The sequence below is a fragment of the Larus michahellis genome, chromosome 1, assembly GCF_964199755.1.
Source record: "Larus michahellis chromosome 1, bLarMic1.1, whole genome shotgun sequence".
Lineage (NCBI taxonomy): Eukaryota > Metazoa > Chordata > Aves > Charadriiformes > Laridae > Larus > Larus michahellis.
The window spans coordinates 53,372,809-53,389,443 of record NC_133896.1 but is presented as its reverse complement, the minus strand read 5'-3'; the positions used below and the strand labels follow the sequence as shown (position 1 = coordinate 53,389,443).

General features: G+C 47.7%; 2 protein-coding genes across 15 annotated transcripts in view; one reads left to right on the top strand and one right to left on the bottom strand.

Annotated features, from left to right (window-relative positions):
• The window catches only part of ARHGDIB (Rho GDP dissociation inhibitor beta), a 62,964-nt gene that overhangs the window by 17,743 nt on the left and 28,586 nt on the right, over positions 1 to 16,635 (bottom strand). For 5 of the 14 annotated variants that reach the window (XM_074576287.1, XM_074576296.1, XM_074576307.1 and 2 more), the window contains exon 2: positions 7,395 to 7,491. The exons of 7 other annotated variants lie outside the window; for them this stretch is intronic. The gene's annotated coding sequence lies outside the window, so the exon portion shown is untranslated. Of the gene's footprint in view, positions 1 to 7,270; positions 7,492 to 16,635 lie in introns of all 14 variants that reach the window. 2 more of the 14 variants (XM_074576383.1, XM_074576402.1) reach the window with 1 other exon arrangement.
• PDE6H (phosphodiesterase 6H) lies at positions 7,371 to 8,823 on the top strand. Its single transcript, XM_074576463.1, has 3 exons — positions 7,371 to 7,510; positions 7,779 to 7,819; positions 8,747 to 8,823. Exons 1-3 carry the CDS (start codon positions 7,371 to 7,373, stop codon positions 8,821 to 8,823), a joined length of 258 nt encoding a protein of 85 aa, XP_074432564.1.

The window sequence follows — 16,635 nt, the reverse complement described above, 5'->3', positions numbered from 1 at the left end:
TGGCACAAGCTTGTAGAGATATGTTTCAAAAGAGTTATTGTGGCCCATGCCAGCCACAGCCCTCAGCCGCTGCATCCCCGAGTCTGCGCCTCGGCTGGGATTTCCTCCCACAGTCCCATGAGCTCAGCCAGCCCCTGGAAAAGGCAGTGTCTTATAAACTTGTGTTTTCTTTGTCATTCAAGTGAGCTGCTATTTCTGGTATAACTGCAGTTACCATGGCTACACCAGCTCATAAATAGGGTCAGAAACCTTGGAGATGTTTTTTAAGTGATTCCTTGGAATAGGGAATAATCCGGCCAGAGGTAACAAAGCTCATGGGTTTTCCTTTGGGGCCACAGGGACCACACTCCTGCTACCGCTTGGCCCCCATGGGTTCTGGTGCAGCTCTGATCTGGATCGGTGGCAACTGATGTGGCCCAAAAGGCTTTCCTGGGGCAGTCCCACTCAGTCCCTGGGCAGAACTCATCATCCATCCAGGATGGCAGCCGGGCACCGATACAAAGCTAGTGCCTGTTGCTTGCAGAGCCGTGCACCCACACCTCCACAAAGCAAATGTCACCCATTTTGAAAGGGAGATGGACGAAGAAAAAGGAAGAGAGGGGAAATGGCCTGATAATAATGGGAGATAAGAAAGAAGGCGATAAGCAGGGCCATTTAGGGAGTTTCTGCCACGTTTTCTCAGTGGCCATAAAATAGCTTCATGTGACACCATGGAAATTTTTTGCCTACATGTCCACTTTTGTTAAAGAGAAATGAGCCAGATTTCACTGGGAAACAGGAAAACAAAGGGGGTGTTTTGAAAACAAACAAACAGCCTGAAAAAGTGTAAATTTTTAAGGTTCAGAAAAGAGGAGTAGAGAGCTGTAGAGCCGATTTCCCCAGCAACTCTACCTACATAGAAGAAGGCAGAAGGGGAGGGGGAGCCCCCGGAAACCTGTCTGCAGCAGATGGAGGCATGGGAATGAGCAGCAGGGATGGGAGCGGATTTTGCTGCCAGCAGGCTGCACCTCTTTATATCCACACAAGCAGGTCCCTGCCCACAGTAATCACTTCTGCTGTCAGGAGCCGCTGAGCGCAATCAGTCTCTGTGCGTTTGTGTACAAGCTCTAGCCGTCACAGGGAAGAGACGGTGCCAACACGATGCTGCCCCCGTCCTCTTTCCTGTGCCCAGAAATCATCGCATGAGCCTCCGAAAGCTGTGTGATTGTCCTCAAACATGTGGGAACGCTAAGTGTGCTTGCTGCCACTCTGCTAGATTGAAAGCCCCTTGTCTGCATCTAGGATTTACTTCCCGGCTTCTCTGTACTCACTCAAGGGCTGCGACCTTATAGATCTTTTAAATGTAAGCTAAGAGTCTCGCTGAGGGATTTATCTCATCTAACTTCAGCCATCTGAAAGGCTTCGGCTGTGGGGTGCTCGCTCAGCGCCAGACTGGTCCCCACTGCCAGGGTCTGTCACGTCAGAAAGAGCCTGTCCGTTCTCCGTCACACGCAGTCACACCCCTGGCTGGCATGGCTGCTCCAAACCCTCTCCTCCAGCCTCACCCAAAGATGAAGCCCGTCCATCCCTGCACGAACCCACACCTCGGTTTCCTTCTGCCCCTGCACTGCTCTGATGCTCCTAGTGAAGCTGGTTTCTCTGGGAGTGTTTTTGGCTCTGCCAGCCCTGGTCTCTTGTGAGTTGGATGCTCAACAAGGGTAAGTGAGCGGTGCTCCACCAGAGCCAATGGACCCCAGGGGATTGTTAAACCTGTGGTTATTCCTCAAGCCAGACAGCTACAGTCCATGACTGAAGTGCTGCTGCAGCTGAGGATGATCTTCCAGCACCTTCTAGCAGGGCCCTGGACTTTCTCTTTTCATCCTGAGTCTCCATCCACTTTTTCCACACGCCTGACACTGATCTCCCAGGTGATCGCAACAGGCTATTAAAACGCATCAGAGATACAAAGCCCCTGATAAAACAGTGTGCATTACTATCCATGGAGTCTTGTTGCGTTGGAGTTTGGGCTGAGGGCACCAGCTCTTCCCTTTCTCAGACAGCACCTCACAGTAGCAATGCCACCAGTACCTAGATGAGACCTAGCTGTTACCCTCAGTCCGGTGCCTCAGGTCTCAGAGGTGACAGGCCACCCCACTGGCTGGCCACCGGCGTGAAACACAAAGGTTACCCCTTCTTCCCCTGCCATCTTATCTCCTGGATGCAGCTAAATATCCACCGGGGCACCGCGCAGCATCTCAGCAGCGTTCCCTATGACTCCGTTGAGTGGACTCAACCCTCTTGGCAGCGGGCTGACCAAGTGCACTGCTCTGTCAGGTGTGTCTTGCCCCCTGCAGCACCGCTGAGAAGTTTGCTGGAAGCCCCTCCATAGATGGGAGGGATCTGGGATGATTAGGACCACTCCTCCCTTCCCTGCATGTGCAGGCATATGTGTGTGTGTGTGTGTGTGTGTGTCCACAAGCAGCAGCATCACTCAAAAGGCAGGTGATTTCCTTATTTCTTTTTGGTTCCAGAGATCTCCCCCCAAGGAGCTCCAGAGAAGGCACAACCTCTTCTTGCAGAAAGGGGCACTTCACCCCTCAAGAGCGTGTCGAGGTTCTGCTGCACCCCCAAACATCGCTGGAGCTGTGCCTGTGGAGCACTGGGGTCACAGCGCTGCCCACATGTCTGTCCCCCCCTGCACCGTGCGGGGGCCCGCCCACGATTGGCGGCCTGATGTCACCTGGTGGCAGGGTATATCTGGAGGAGAAAGGACACCTCGAGACCCTTTCGACGCAGACTGGAGGACGGGAGTTGGATGATTTGCAAGAGGAGCCCTTGGCACTGTAAGTATTTCCCAGGAGCTCAAAGCAATAGCGAGGGTGGCAGGGGGGTGAAAGAGGAACTGTCTGCTAAACCCTGAGGAGAGAAAAGTCCTGATAAAACACCATGGGGGAAAAATTTGGATGTTTGTGCTTGCAGAGCGTGAACAGACCCAGTAGCTGAGAGAGGGAGTTGTGGTTCTTGGGTGGTCGTTTTCTGTTTCCTCTAACATTAGGGTGAGTGCTGCAGCCATGGTTTGTCTCAAAGCTCCCCGGCGCTGCGAGCAGCGACGCCCTTCGCGGGGCTGCTCGGTTTCTCATGCCAGGCACCCTTCGGTCGGGGGGTTCCCCGGCACCCCTTGGTTTGTGTCCTCGACTGGGTGAGCCTGCGTGTGGGCAGTGCCGCGGGGATCCTGAGGAGCGGTGGGGACAGGCAGCTGGTGCTTCCTGCCCCAGTGTCCAGCCGTACATGCAGGGCACATCGATGGGGAGTTTATAGCGTGCGATGCGGTACCCTCGGAGTTACTGAATCCCTTCTTTCAATGGGGCGAATATTTCCAATGATCCCCACCCGGGAAGCAGTTGTGGGAATATAGTTCTGATTGAAATGAGTTTCTGTCTTTTAGAATGCGTCCTCTTTCATTTGTTCTTGGTCTTAAAACTGCTGCTAGAACGGAGGGTCTGAGATCCTGTGTAAAAACGCAGGATCAGAAAGGGATGAACCTGCGTGGACTTCTTCCATCGTTATGATTAGCCAGCTCAAGCAACCGAGACTGGAGCTGTGAGACTCCTCACAGGCATCTTACACTGGGTACAATATTCCCTGATGAAAGCCTTGCTACAAGGATGATGCTAGTGGCTCTCCTGAGGTCAAGAGCTGAGCATGCCAGAACCCCACCAAAAGGAACGTAAAAACGAGGCTATTTCCTCCCATATGCCATCTTCTCCCAGTGATATACTGCCTGGAGGGCCATGGCCCATGGAGGTTCTGTTTCTGACTCCCCTGAGGCACCATGAAGACAAGTACAGATGGAGAAGTCTGTATTTTTGGAGGTTTCAGACAGGGGAAGATGAGATCCTACACTGAATCTGTCTGAAGAAGGTGAAGTGAGGCATCTGCATTATCTGTCAGGGAAATTTTCCATAGAGAAGCCAAGATTAAGGAGGGGGCAGATTAAAGAGCCAGCATTTGTCAGTAGTATTCAAGCCTCTTTAAGTTCAAAGAAAACTAAAAGAAGGATGATTAACCTGGCCAGCAACCCAGAGGTGGGATATCTGACGCAACTGAGATAAGCCCATTACCATGTATTAGGTATAATTAGCATTTGAACTCAAGCAAAGCTCTTGCCCAGAGGATTAAACCCTGGACTGAGCAGAAATGCTGTCAGGGACAATTAGGTAACACCTTGTCAGAGAAGGGAGCAGAGGAAGTGTGCAGGAGAACATCTTGTTCCTCAACAGCCTTTGCATCCACGGCCATCATCTCTCCCCCAGGAGCTGCATCCCAGTGACAACGGCAGCGGAAGAGCTCTGGCAGCCTGGAAAGCACTGGGGTGAGGCAGCATAGCACTTGCAGAGGGTGAGACAAGGAGACCCAGGCTTGTTGAGCATTTGTCAAGCCGTCTGTTTGGTGTGGCACCAAGGACTATCCAAGGACCCAGGTATGGGAAGGTGAAAAGCTGGGAAATTCCCCTGGGAAGCTTCTGTGGGTGTTTCTTTCGTAACTGTGATCCCAGGGCTGCCTGCCCACCCATGTCTGGCTGTGTGCAGGGGCAGCTGGTTCCCGACATGTGGGAACTGGGGCAGCTCCTTTGCTATGGGGCAGGGCCCTCTCCAGCATGAATGGAGACCCGTGTGTGATGGCGGGTGAGTCCCACCAACTCACTGGTGGGAGGACAGCTTGATTCTTGCTGTGAGATGGAGGCTGTTCTGTGGCATTAAGGTTGCTTTCCATCCTCTGCTCTTTCTTTTGGTGATGCATGGGAGAACAGGTAGGGGGAGGGTGGTAAGGAAGAGGTTAGAATTGTTCCTTTTAGTTTCATTGAGTGCCCTTTCTTGAATTCATGCAGGTGAGAGAGAGGATGAAGTGTGATTTGGGCAGATTCTTTTTCCTACCAAATTTCAGATATCAAGTAGCTGGCAGGTGGACATGACTACCTCAGATGGGGGAAAGGAAAACTCCAAGGACTGAGTCTTCCCATTAGCTATTTCTCTATTGAGTGAAGGCCAGGGGCAAGGCATGGGCTCAAGGAACTAAGAGGAGTTGACCCTCAAAGACGTTTTTGTGGTTAAGGTACTGTGCTGGGAATTCACTTGGGGACTGAGCTCAGCTGCCTTTTACAAGTTTTGGATGTCAAGCCAAAGGGTTGGAAATCTGTTAGCCTGTGCATTTCTTCTGTTGTACTTTCAGGAGCAGCCCTTGAGAAGGGTGCCAAGTATCTCCATATGTCAGATGAAGTGAAGGTGCTTAGAAGTGCACGTGTGTCTCTCGTAGTTCAGGAGGGCTACCTAGCACTGAGACAGACACCCTGCTGATGAGAACTGCTCCTGCGGTGGAGGCATAATACTGTACTTTGGGGCATAGCAGAGATGCCATGGAGCAGTTTTCCAATGCAAAGCATTTTGCTGTAGGGCAGCACCATCTGAATTCCTCACTGGTCCCGAGTAACAGTGAGGCACCAAATTCTCTCTTTGGTTTGGAGCCAAATTGCCTTCATCTCTCAGTTTGGCCCTAAAAATCTGTAAGTCAAAAGATTTTGTCATTCCTCCCAGATGTGCAGTCCAGGTCATACCAATCACTGCACTTCCATTCCCATTCCGTAAAATATGAAGGTGACAGTGTTTGCTTGTCCTGACACCATGCTGTGGGGATAAAGCTGTAAATACCGGGTAATTGTTCAGGTGCTTCAGAGATCGCAGCCAAATAAGTAACTTCTACGATTTGAGCTGATCCCTGTGTTTGTGGGCACAGTGTGTGCTTAGGAAGCGTTGTGTTACAGGCGGGGGAATAGCATCTGTGCCCACTTCAGCTGCAGACACAACCATCTGCTGCTCCATTTGGGGCTGCTGGAACCCGTCCAGCCTCCTGCTTGGGATATTACAGCTGAGACAGGAGTTTGACCGCAAGCGACAGAAGAACTAGCATGCCTCTAGGTACTATCATTGGGATCCATCCTACTGCCAGCACAGATGGAAAGAAGTCAGGGGTGAAGTGTTTCCAGACTGCCACAGACACAGAAACACAGCACTTCTCCTTGCACTGACGTGGAAGTGACAGAGGAGGATTGCCTGGATGGTCTTTCTCCTTGCATCTCAGGCTTTGCTTTCTGGCACTCTGGCTATGTCAGGACTGTCAAAGACAGGAACTGTCTTCAGACTAAGGAAAAAAAAAATTACCCATCTTTGATGGCATTTCTAGTTCTGAGATTAAAAGGCCAGAGTGTCACTGCAGGTGATGTTGGGGATTAGTCCAGAGCACTATGGTGACATAATGGGATTAGTCTTTAGTACCAAATCCCGAAGTTAATTCCATCAGCGATTCCATCCGCCTGGCTGCACAGGGATGAACACCTGGAGACAGGAGTTACGAGTTATGTAATGGTCATGGGGAAGAATGTGACTCCAAGGAGGGGAGAAAAAGTTGGCAATTATTTATGGTCCATAAATGCACTTGGTCGAATCATTCTAGCATACTAATTAGCACAAAATTTGATGAAGGGCTGGAAGCTCCCCCTTGGGCACTGGTGAGAATTACTGCTGTTCTCTCTGAGAAGGAAGCAAAAGACTCTGAGTGCAGTGGTTCTGCCCTCTGAGGCAGATGTCTCCTGCACAAGAATTGCTCTGTGATAACTATTCAGTCCCTCTGAAGTGGAGCTTGGCTCTTGTGCAATGCGGTGCAGAGGAGGTAATATATGCATGTAATATAATGTTCAAAAATACCAAAATGGACATATCCTGGGGAAAGTTATAGGCCTTGCTCTCCTAAATCCTGAGAAATTAACTTCTGTCTAAAAGACAGTCTCCAATGCTTTGCCTTAGCCTTCTTTACAATTTTTTAAAGACACTGTGCTATTTCCCTTAAGATTGGTGTTGACAAACATGAGGCCCTATTTGTGGTTGCACCCAGACTAAGGGCCCATCAAGCTCAGCATCCCATCTCCATCAGTACCCAAAAGGAACTGCTTAGGCACAAGTAGAAGAACAGGTGAAGTACAGCATGATGATTCCCAAGGATAGGATATTTTTCTGAGCCCTAAGACAGTGTGTCTTTGTGGCTCCTCGTAGTCATATCCTGAACCAGCCCTTAGCTCGCGTGTCCTTTGTCTGGCATCTTAATTCATGCATGCCGGATGAAAGGCAGTGCTATCCTGCTTAGTTTGTATGCATTACAATCTTTCTTTATGTTTAATATCTTTATCTTTAATCCTGTCACAATTATACTTCCCATAATTCTGTTGCCTGACTACCGATACCTAGAAATGATAAGCAGGGTGTTGCGTCAATCCTTGCCATTATCTTGCAGACCGAGGGATCTGAGAGAGGCGTGCACCAGCCACTGACAGCAGCCCAGCGATGAGTGAGAACCCAGCCACCAACCTCAACACTGGAGATGCTCCAACCGGTCCCACTACACCACGCAAGGGGCCTCCCAAGTTCAAGCAGAGACAGACAAGGCAGTTCAAGAGCAAGCCTCCTAAAAAAGGAGTAAAAGGGTAAGGGCATTTTGGAAAGAAAAGAAACCATGCTAGTCAAGTGGCTCCCCACCACTAAGCTGGGCTCCTGTGGTACCATCTTCCCTTGGGCAAGGAGCCAGGAGGCTTCCCCCTTGCCCCCTGGTGCCGCCACCTCTCCCACCTGGAGCTGCTCCTCTTCGTCTGCTGCCTGCCCACATTTCTTCCCTGGCTGGGGTTGTGGGGCAGGTGCCCTTTCCTGGGTGCTGCTGTCCCAGACTCACCCCTCGCCTGTTCTTTTCTCCCCTAGATTTGGAGATGACATCCCAGGCATGGAGGGACTGGGCACAGGTAAGCGCTGCAGGATGGTGTTGCCATGCTCTGCTTTAACACGAGCACAGTCGTGCTTCAGCGCAGGAGAGGACTGTCTGGGGTGTGCTCCTTTTCTCCCTGCCCTCTCTGCAGCTCTCAGGGTCACCAGAGAAGGCTAGTACTCCCTCTGCAAGCTGCCACACTCGTTCTTGTGCTTACATACACTGCGAGATAGAAAAGCGATTTAGGCATGCATCAATTTCTGAATACTTTCATTTGGCTGCAAATGTGCTTGTTTGTCTTTGTTTTCGGCTAATACTCTGGCTAAGAATTTCAGCAGAATGAGGTTCTCAAAGACATGCCAAATGCTAAGCTATTAATACCAAAAATCACAGGAACTAAATCCCAGCTGGTTAAGTATTTGTGTATCAGCAGAATCCTAATTTTAAGAATATTATGCACCCGTCTGGGATTGAGAAACATGCATTGGATGAGCTGTAACCAGCCAGAACTTCTTAGGTATCAATAACAACTGCACCTATCAAAGAGTTAGAGATCCTGAATGTTGTAGACCAAATTATTCAGCATCTGCTTTAAGATTGCACATGTCATCAAGGAGATCACAGTTTGGCTACAGGCAGTTTATAAGAACAGGAGAAACCACATAACCAGAATTAATTGTTACACCAGGCTACATAGTCACTGAAGAGACTATAGGAAATGCTGATTTGTTCTGGCTCACAGACAAAGATGGCACAGGAGAAAATACAGTGATGTGGTTCGGTCTGGTAGATAGTACCAGATTTGAAGAGTTCATCTGCTCATTTAATCTTCAAGTGGAGTCTCATTCTTCTTGCTTTTCCCATCTCCTAATGTTTCCTGAGTAAATCAGCCTTTCTATTAATATCAAAGAAACTCAAGAAGTGAAGTGACCAGGAACCATTTCTCATTCTCTCTCTTTTGCAGATATCACAGTGATTTGCCCATGGGAAGCCTTCAGCCATCTGGAACTGCATGAGCTGGCCCAGTTTGGGATCATCTAAGGTGCCAGCATCTCTACTGGTGTCACCTGGTGACTCCACAGACCCCAGCATGATCTTCATCACCTTTGACACTTATTTTTGGCCCTTGTGTCCACCTGCTTATGGGCCGGGTGGTTTTGTAAGAGCTAGTTATGAGAAAGTCCTTTGCAGATTAATTTGGCAAAGAAGTTATTCAGGACCCTGTACAGACTTCATGTTCCATGTGCTGAAACTACTGAAAAATGTCTTAATGCCTCCCTGCACCATATTCTGTCTTCCCCCACTGCCATAGATCTTCATGTTTATGGAGATACAGAGAGGATGTATTTCAACTTTTCCCACGGTTAACTTTTCACCTGGTTAGCTGAGATGCTGTGTGCATGGATGTGCATGTATGTCCAAACCTAATTATATCAAGCCCATTCTTTTTGATTCCTTCCCTCCCTGACAGCTTTCTAGATAGGATTTCTACAGGTATATCCCCGTGTTATTTGGGCCACCAATTAGTTGCTGAGAGTGTCTATGTAGAGAACAGGATCAGAGTCACCAGTCCAGACATTGGGCTATTTTTATATAGATGGAGACTTTTCCCCAGGGGTTCACCATAAGGAATCTGCTGCTAAGATTTACCTCATCAGCAAGAGATGAAAAAGGCTTGCAAATGTTGTCTCTGCTGTACTGCCCACCAGCTATGAGCCATGAGACTCTGTCTGTTCTAATAATGTTAAATGAATAGGTGTGTGTCTGAGATCAATAGCTAAACAAATTAATCCTACTCTTCATTCCTTTTGTGCTCCTGAGTGGTTGCAATTCCAAAGAAGTAACACTCCAAATGACACTGTGTTTCCTCTCCTTCAATGGGAGGCCCTTGTGTGACACTTGCACTGTCTCCAGGCCCATAGACATTTACATGAAGCATTCACTGCCCAGGACTTGTTTGCTGTGGGTTAAGAAGATGGAGAATCATTACGATCTCTCACCAGACAGTGCCAGTAGTCCCACCTCATCTAGCAGAAGATGGCATTGCATTAGTTGCTTCCTATTCCCTGTATTTAGCGTGGCGCAAGCCTCCCTTCACACCCCGCCATCATCAACAGGAAGGCTTCCCTCTTCACCCCCTTGCAACTTCAAGCCCTGGAGCTTGTCTGGACAAGCAGGCAAATGGTGGTTCCCCGGAGAGAGAAGGGGCAGGTGGGGAGGCAGGGGGAGGTTAGGATGTGTATATGCAGGCAAGCACAGAGCGAATCCACTTAACCCTATCGATTTGTGTCTCCTGGTTGCTGGCAGCCTGAGTGCTGGTGAGCGGGGAGGCACTCATAGCCACTGAAATGCTCGGGGAAGGCACCGAGATTCCCTGCTGCCCTGGCATTAAGGAAGGGCTTTTGTTTTGTTTGGAGGCAAGATGTTGTATCTACATAATATTCATAAGAGGAGATGGCATTTTTAATCATTGTCTTCAGCTTGACGAGCCTCGTTGCATAAGAACTGCCTGCCCCCAGCTTATCTTTCCTATGCTGAATATGTTCCTGTGAGCAAGGAGGGGTTGTGGAGAGGAGAGCAAATCCTGCCTAAAAGATCAATCCCCACGCATAAAGCATTGCTATAAACCCATGGTTGTGCTATAGTTATCTGTTACTGTTATTCCAGAAATAAAAGCTAGCAGTTTTCATTTAAAATATAGCTTCAGCACCAAAACCTAAAGGAAATTCCTGTTGGCAGTCCAGAGTACAGCTTTTATTATTCAGCACTGCTGCCATTAGAAACAGCAGTAAACTAATGAGCAGTTCAGAACAAAATCACAGCACTGGAGTCGTGTACCATTTAGCTAATTGCAACACACAGCTATTTCCTTGGGCAGAGGCAGTCTGTCCTTTCCACTTTACCCCAATTCCTCCCGCCTTTCTCACCTTTTAAGGCTTTTCTTCTTTCCCTAAGTGTTCTTTATGTAAACGACGTTTTATTTAGCTTTCGCTATAGGGGACTGATTTCATTTTTTCTCAAGCTCGTGTGCTAGCCCTCTCCTTCTGTGGTTAAATGTGAATGTTCCTGTGTCAATGCTCTTGTGCTTTCCCTCCCGTTATACCATCCTGTAGCATGTGATCCTTATTCCACCTTCTCAGTCTGTCCTCTTCTCCTCTTCTATCTGGGAAAAGACCCATTGGATCCAGTTTTGGACCCTGCAGGCTGGCTGCCTCTATGATCATTGAGTTTTCCCTTTTTTAAGTAGGAGAACAACAAGGGAAGAACCTTTGAATCAGTCCTTTTCCTCCCTTTTCAACCCCGGCCTTGGGAAAGCAATCTAAAGATAGTAAGATCCTCTGTCAGAAAACACTGGGGTGAAAGCAAAGTTCTCCTTAGTCCAGGGACTGAAGCATTTCAGCAGAGAGTGCTGGTGTAGTTCCAGATCTGATTGCCACAAGCCCAGCTCCCATCAGAGAACTACTCCATTCTTCTTCCTAGAGGAGTCCAATGGGAATGCACACATACCCCAGATCTCATGCCTGGCTGATGCGCTGTGTCAGAAGATGTTTGGAGTCAACACAGTTTGTTAGTTATTTTAAAAATAATTTCTATTCATTAATAGGGATTACATTCCTTCCTTGTAAGGAATTTTGAGACTTAGGAGTCTTAAAACATCCTCACAGTTGTTTTGTCTGAGCTTCTGAGGTTTTTCTAAGGAGCTATAGCCCCTGAAAATTCCGTTTTTCAAACAGTGAGAGATGGCTATGGTGCAAGAAAGCAAATGTGTTAAAGTAGCTTGTTGAAGGACTTCAATCTATATACATTGTAATATGCTATTCTTTGTTCTTTTACTATAAAAACAAGCCAAAAGCAATAAAAATTAATAAAAAATGTTTTAAAAATCCTAAGAACGTAGTCTGACTTGCTTACAAAACAATATCCAGAGAAAGGCAGATGACTTAGCTTTTCATTCCAAAATCCTTTCCTTAGGAAAGCTCTGAAAGCAACTCACCACTCCTTGTAAGAGAAAACCAGCTATTTATCCCCAAACAATAGGCAATAAAGACTAACTGTGACATCATTCGAGAAGCAGTTTTTCCCTGAGTGATGACTGGTGTATTCTCCCAGACGTGGTGCACATGATTTCCTTAGGGCTGAAATCTTTTGGCCAGTTAATGCCTTTTGGGACTTTTTATGCAACTGAGTGTCAGTAGGTTTCTACCCTATAGCAATAAATGACTGGGACGTGAATGCCACTTAGCTCCTCCTCATTGCTATGACTGCAAGATAGAGCTGCAAACGCTCATCTCCTGTTGCATATTGTTGATGAACTTTCTAAAGGTTCATAGGGGTTTCAAGTTGGTCAGGTACAATTGCCTCCCGGTTTATGCTGACAGGTCTCAGCCTTAGAAAGTGTTCTATTTTGTGCCATCTTTGGAGCTTTTTTCTTGCACCTCATCACTGAGCGTTTAATTGAGAATCTTTTGGCTTTGAATGCTCTCTATCCTGTAAGACACAATATGAGTTAGCCAGGAGTCATTCTCGGGGGGTGGGGTGGGGGCGGTGGCTTATAAGTCCTTTCCAGCACTTCAAAGCCAGAGAAATGTCTTTTCACATGGTTACTACCATATAATAGTAGCAGCTCTAAAGCTGGGTTTAGCTGATGCCTAGAAAATTCTATAGCATACCAAAAGTGCCCTCAAAGATGAGTCTCATCCTCACTGACTTCAGTTTCTGCCTCTACTGAGCCAGTTAAGTAAATCTAAAACTCTGCAAGAAAAGAAACATGAACCTTGGGAGGAGTAAGAAACCCCTGTTTTGCTTTTCCTTCTCCATAACATCTAAATTACCTCAGGTATTCCAATTTAAAAAAAAATCTTCACTGTAAAGTGGGTTCTTCGGGAGATCTGAAGATTCTCAGTGCAAGATTCCCATCCTCCAACAGTTTGCATATCAGCGCCTTAGTCAGTATCAAGACACTATCACATTCTCCTATGGTATTTATCAATATGGTATGGACTAAAAATGTACTCTGACAATATATGTGATTTGTGGGGCATTTTTCTATTTTATATATGGGAACTTGAGAGTCAGAAAAATTAACGTCAAGAGTATGCACCACCTTTAGGTTTCCAGTACCTGATTTTTCAGAGTACTAAACATTACGTCTTCATGTTTAAAACACAGTTGTCATTGCTTGTGGTTGCAGCTATGGGTACTCACTAATGAGTCTCACTCTCTCTGACTCTGATCTCACTCAGACAGTGAGATCCAGGGCCTCAGCTTAGAGATCCGAGGAACAATCAGTATGTATTTTGAAAGCATTTATGTAATGCCTCATAAGAATGACTTGCTGAGCATCATTCAGGGTGGGCAGGTTATTCCAGCCAACAGGCTGTCCCAGCATCACCAAATCTAGACAGATTTGAAAAAAAAGAACAGAAGGTCATGCAATTAAAATTAAAGATAGTATCACATGCTTCTGAATGTGCTCAACTCTGGAATTTCCTCATACTGGACTGCTTAACTTTGAAATCTTACTCCCAGTCCCCATAGGGCTGCCAGGGTTGTTAAAGCTGGCCTCAGCTTAGTACCGCAATGTTGAGCACCAGCACCTCCAGAGGTTGTCCTGACTGACAAGGCAGGGAGCACTTACAGCTCCCAGACTTCCCCACACCAACTGTAACCCACCTGTACAGAGTGGGACGGCTGATGCCTCTGTGCCGGGAGCACATAAGGATTTAATTCCATCAGTTGCAACATTTAGCTTATCTTTAACAAGTGCTCTCATTTTTTATGTGGTTCCCCTTCTTGAAGTTTAGCATAACTGTGGTGAGATTTCTGGCCCGTGCTGCTCCCACTGGGTGAAACAGATACTATCACTATGAAGGCTCATTGCCTTCAGGCATTTTCAAACACTTTCTTGTCTCTGGCATTTTTCTGAGGGCCTCTCACATTCCTGAGACTGTAAATGAAGTGTCTGAGCACAGCAATCACCAGCACCTATGCAACATACACCAGGCTGTCCCCATGGCCAGGCAGACCAGCAATACCACACAAATAGATGAACTACCTCACCCTGTGAAGAGTATGACTTTAGTCAGGGGTGCACTGGGAGCGGAGAAGGCTTTTGGTACCCTGAGAGCTTGGTCAGGATAGCAGTGAGCACAGGAAAAGTGCATAGGAAGGAAAGATTCCTTCAAGAACACGGACAACATGGACAGCAATATGGTAAAGCCCCTACTCTGTGAGATGCCTGCTAAAGCAATATACCAGGCTCTGCCCTGTGGACTGTGCCATACAGGGCATGGCAGATGGTCAAGGAGCACTTGCAGAAGCTCCAAGCCTGTTATGGTACTGAAGAAAAGTATCTGCACAAGGCACAAACTGTCTACAAGGGGCATCCACTGACGAAGCTGAACTTGATCCCTTACAAGAGGCCTTGATCTATCTGGGAGACAGTGGCTGAAGCAGCACAACCATCCAGGAAGAAAGAGAGCTTGGAGAGAAACACATCAAAATGTGAGACCAAGGGATGCTCCAAACTACCACCACAATGGCCATGTAATCATGGGTGACATAGTAGGTAAGCAGGAATAACATCAGCAGGAGAATCTGTATCTTGTGTTATTAGGAGAACTCAGTAACTTGTGTTTTGTTTCCCCTCACCTCTGTTAGGACAACAGAAGGAAAAAAAGATGGAAATCCCAGGACTGTTAACACCCACTCCAATGTAGGCTGCTGGAACACTTCTCTTGGAAGTGTGACCTACGCAAGCTAACAGTGGGTGAAGAGGGGCAGAGCAGCTTATAGAGAGATGGGAGACAGGGCCAGTTCCTCAGCCATACAGAGGTTTCTGCCCCACAAGTGACCTGAGGCACGAACTCACATTGCTTCATCAAAACCCCACATTGGTTTCTCGGGGCAGAAGGAGAAGGCAAGCTCATTTGCTCGTCTCACAAGCTAGTTGGATACAAGTCAGCTCAAAGCTGTACACCAGACAGCCACCTTGTCATCCAGGCAGCTGCTGGCACAGGCATAGCAAGCTTGCATCTGTCTGCACCAGGGGAGCTGGCTGCAGGTCTGAAAGTAAAGGAAGAAAAATAACAGCAGGCCAACCCCATGGGAAACAAGCAGTGTTAGATCTGGCTTTAGCAACTGCAGTGTTACCAGAAACCCTCGCTGGGATCAAGGTCTTTCCATGCTAGGCACTTCGTAAGTACATCACTGGGAACTAATGAATTAGTAATAATCCTGATCTCCAAGCCAGTGTGTTACTCCAGCCTGTGGATACTGAACTTCACTAACAAGGGGGGCACAGTGGAGATGCAGAATAAACAGTCTTGAAAATGTCAGTACATGGCCAGGTCACATATCGACAGTTGGGATGAGGAACGCACAGATGGAGGCATCGGGGAACATTCCTTGCAAACACAAATCTTAAGCTAGAAGATTTGGTAAGCACTAGTCCGAGAAGAGAGCAAGGGGAAAGCAAGTCCAGCAATGAAATTGGAATGAAATATGGACAGCAAATGAAGCAATTTGGGGCTAAAGCTGCCTATACAGAAATAGTACCACAAGGAAGTACACTATGAGAAACCTGAGAGGAGCTTAACACTGTCGCACCCCCATCCAGAAAGCTGCATTCAGTTCTAGACATTTTGAGGACAGAGGCTGATAAACTGTTAAGCATTTTCAGAAAATGTAGAAGGGGGAGAGAGAGGAAAGAAACATACAGACAGAAAAATGAAGAAAGGAGGAGTGAGGGCTCCACAGGCAGCAGGGAATTTGGTCTAGCATGGACAGCCCCCTGAAACAGCCAGGTGGAGTTGTGATTCCCATCTGGAGGTAGCTGTAGGGTATAGATTACAAAGGAGGACAAATTCTAGCTATGATGAAACATGGAAAATCTATCTGAACCTAACAAGACATCAAAATTTTAAGTAGTTGCTATCAAGAAGTCCTAACAAATGCCTTCCTCAGGAAAGTTGGCTTCTTCTCCCGTGGGAACTGGGAAGGCTCTGTTACTTAGGACATTTGTGACTGGACTGTAAAAAGAATCCAAGAATCCCCTGCAGAGAACATCTGGTATGGATCAGGCGGAGCTCCTGCAGGAGGCAGGGCAGTCGCGCTGGGCCACCGCCATCGCTGCTTTCTCTCAAGATATACAATAGTGATATATAGAAAGTAAGTTTGTTTTTCATATGAAACTTATGCTCAGTCATTACAATATCAAAGTTAAATTCACAGGTAGCTCTGCTTAGCAGCCATCTGTAAGCTTCCGATAACAAGACACACAAAAAAAACAGTGAAGAAAAAGAAACACATTAATAGGATGGAAGAAAAATATCTGAGCTGAGCTTCCACCCCTGCTCCTGGTGGAAAACGGGGTGGGGGGGGAGGGAAAGAAGAGTAGGGACCATTGGCTCAGACCCACACCCCCGTTAGCACCCAGTGAGCCCTCCAGGAATAGTGGCTGTACCTGCCCTTGGCCCTCAGCAAGCGCCAGACAGCCCAAGCCACCTCCTGCTGCTGCAGGACCATTCGACCATAAGAGAGCAAAGTGAGCAGCAATGGCCTCCCACTCGCCATGCACTACGAAAGCGTGGTGCGGGCATGTGTGCAGTAAGCAGCAGTCTTCAGCAACTGTTCGTCGAGCTGAGGTGTTGGGGGGCCTGATCCCCACACATCATCTCTATGCCTCCATCATGGTCCCTGGCACTACACTGTCTGCTCCCCCTTTCCATCATCATCCCTGCCCCTCTCTCCTCCCATTTCTGCCTGCACCCTCCCGTGTGCTTTGCCTTTCTTTTCTGACAGACAATGTACTTCGGGAGCCTTGTACCTCCTCCATCTGCTCCCACTGACAGC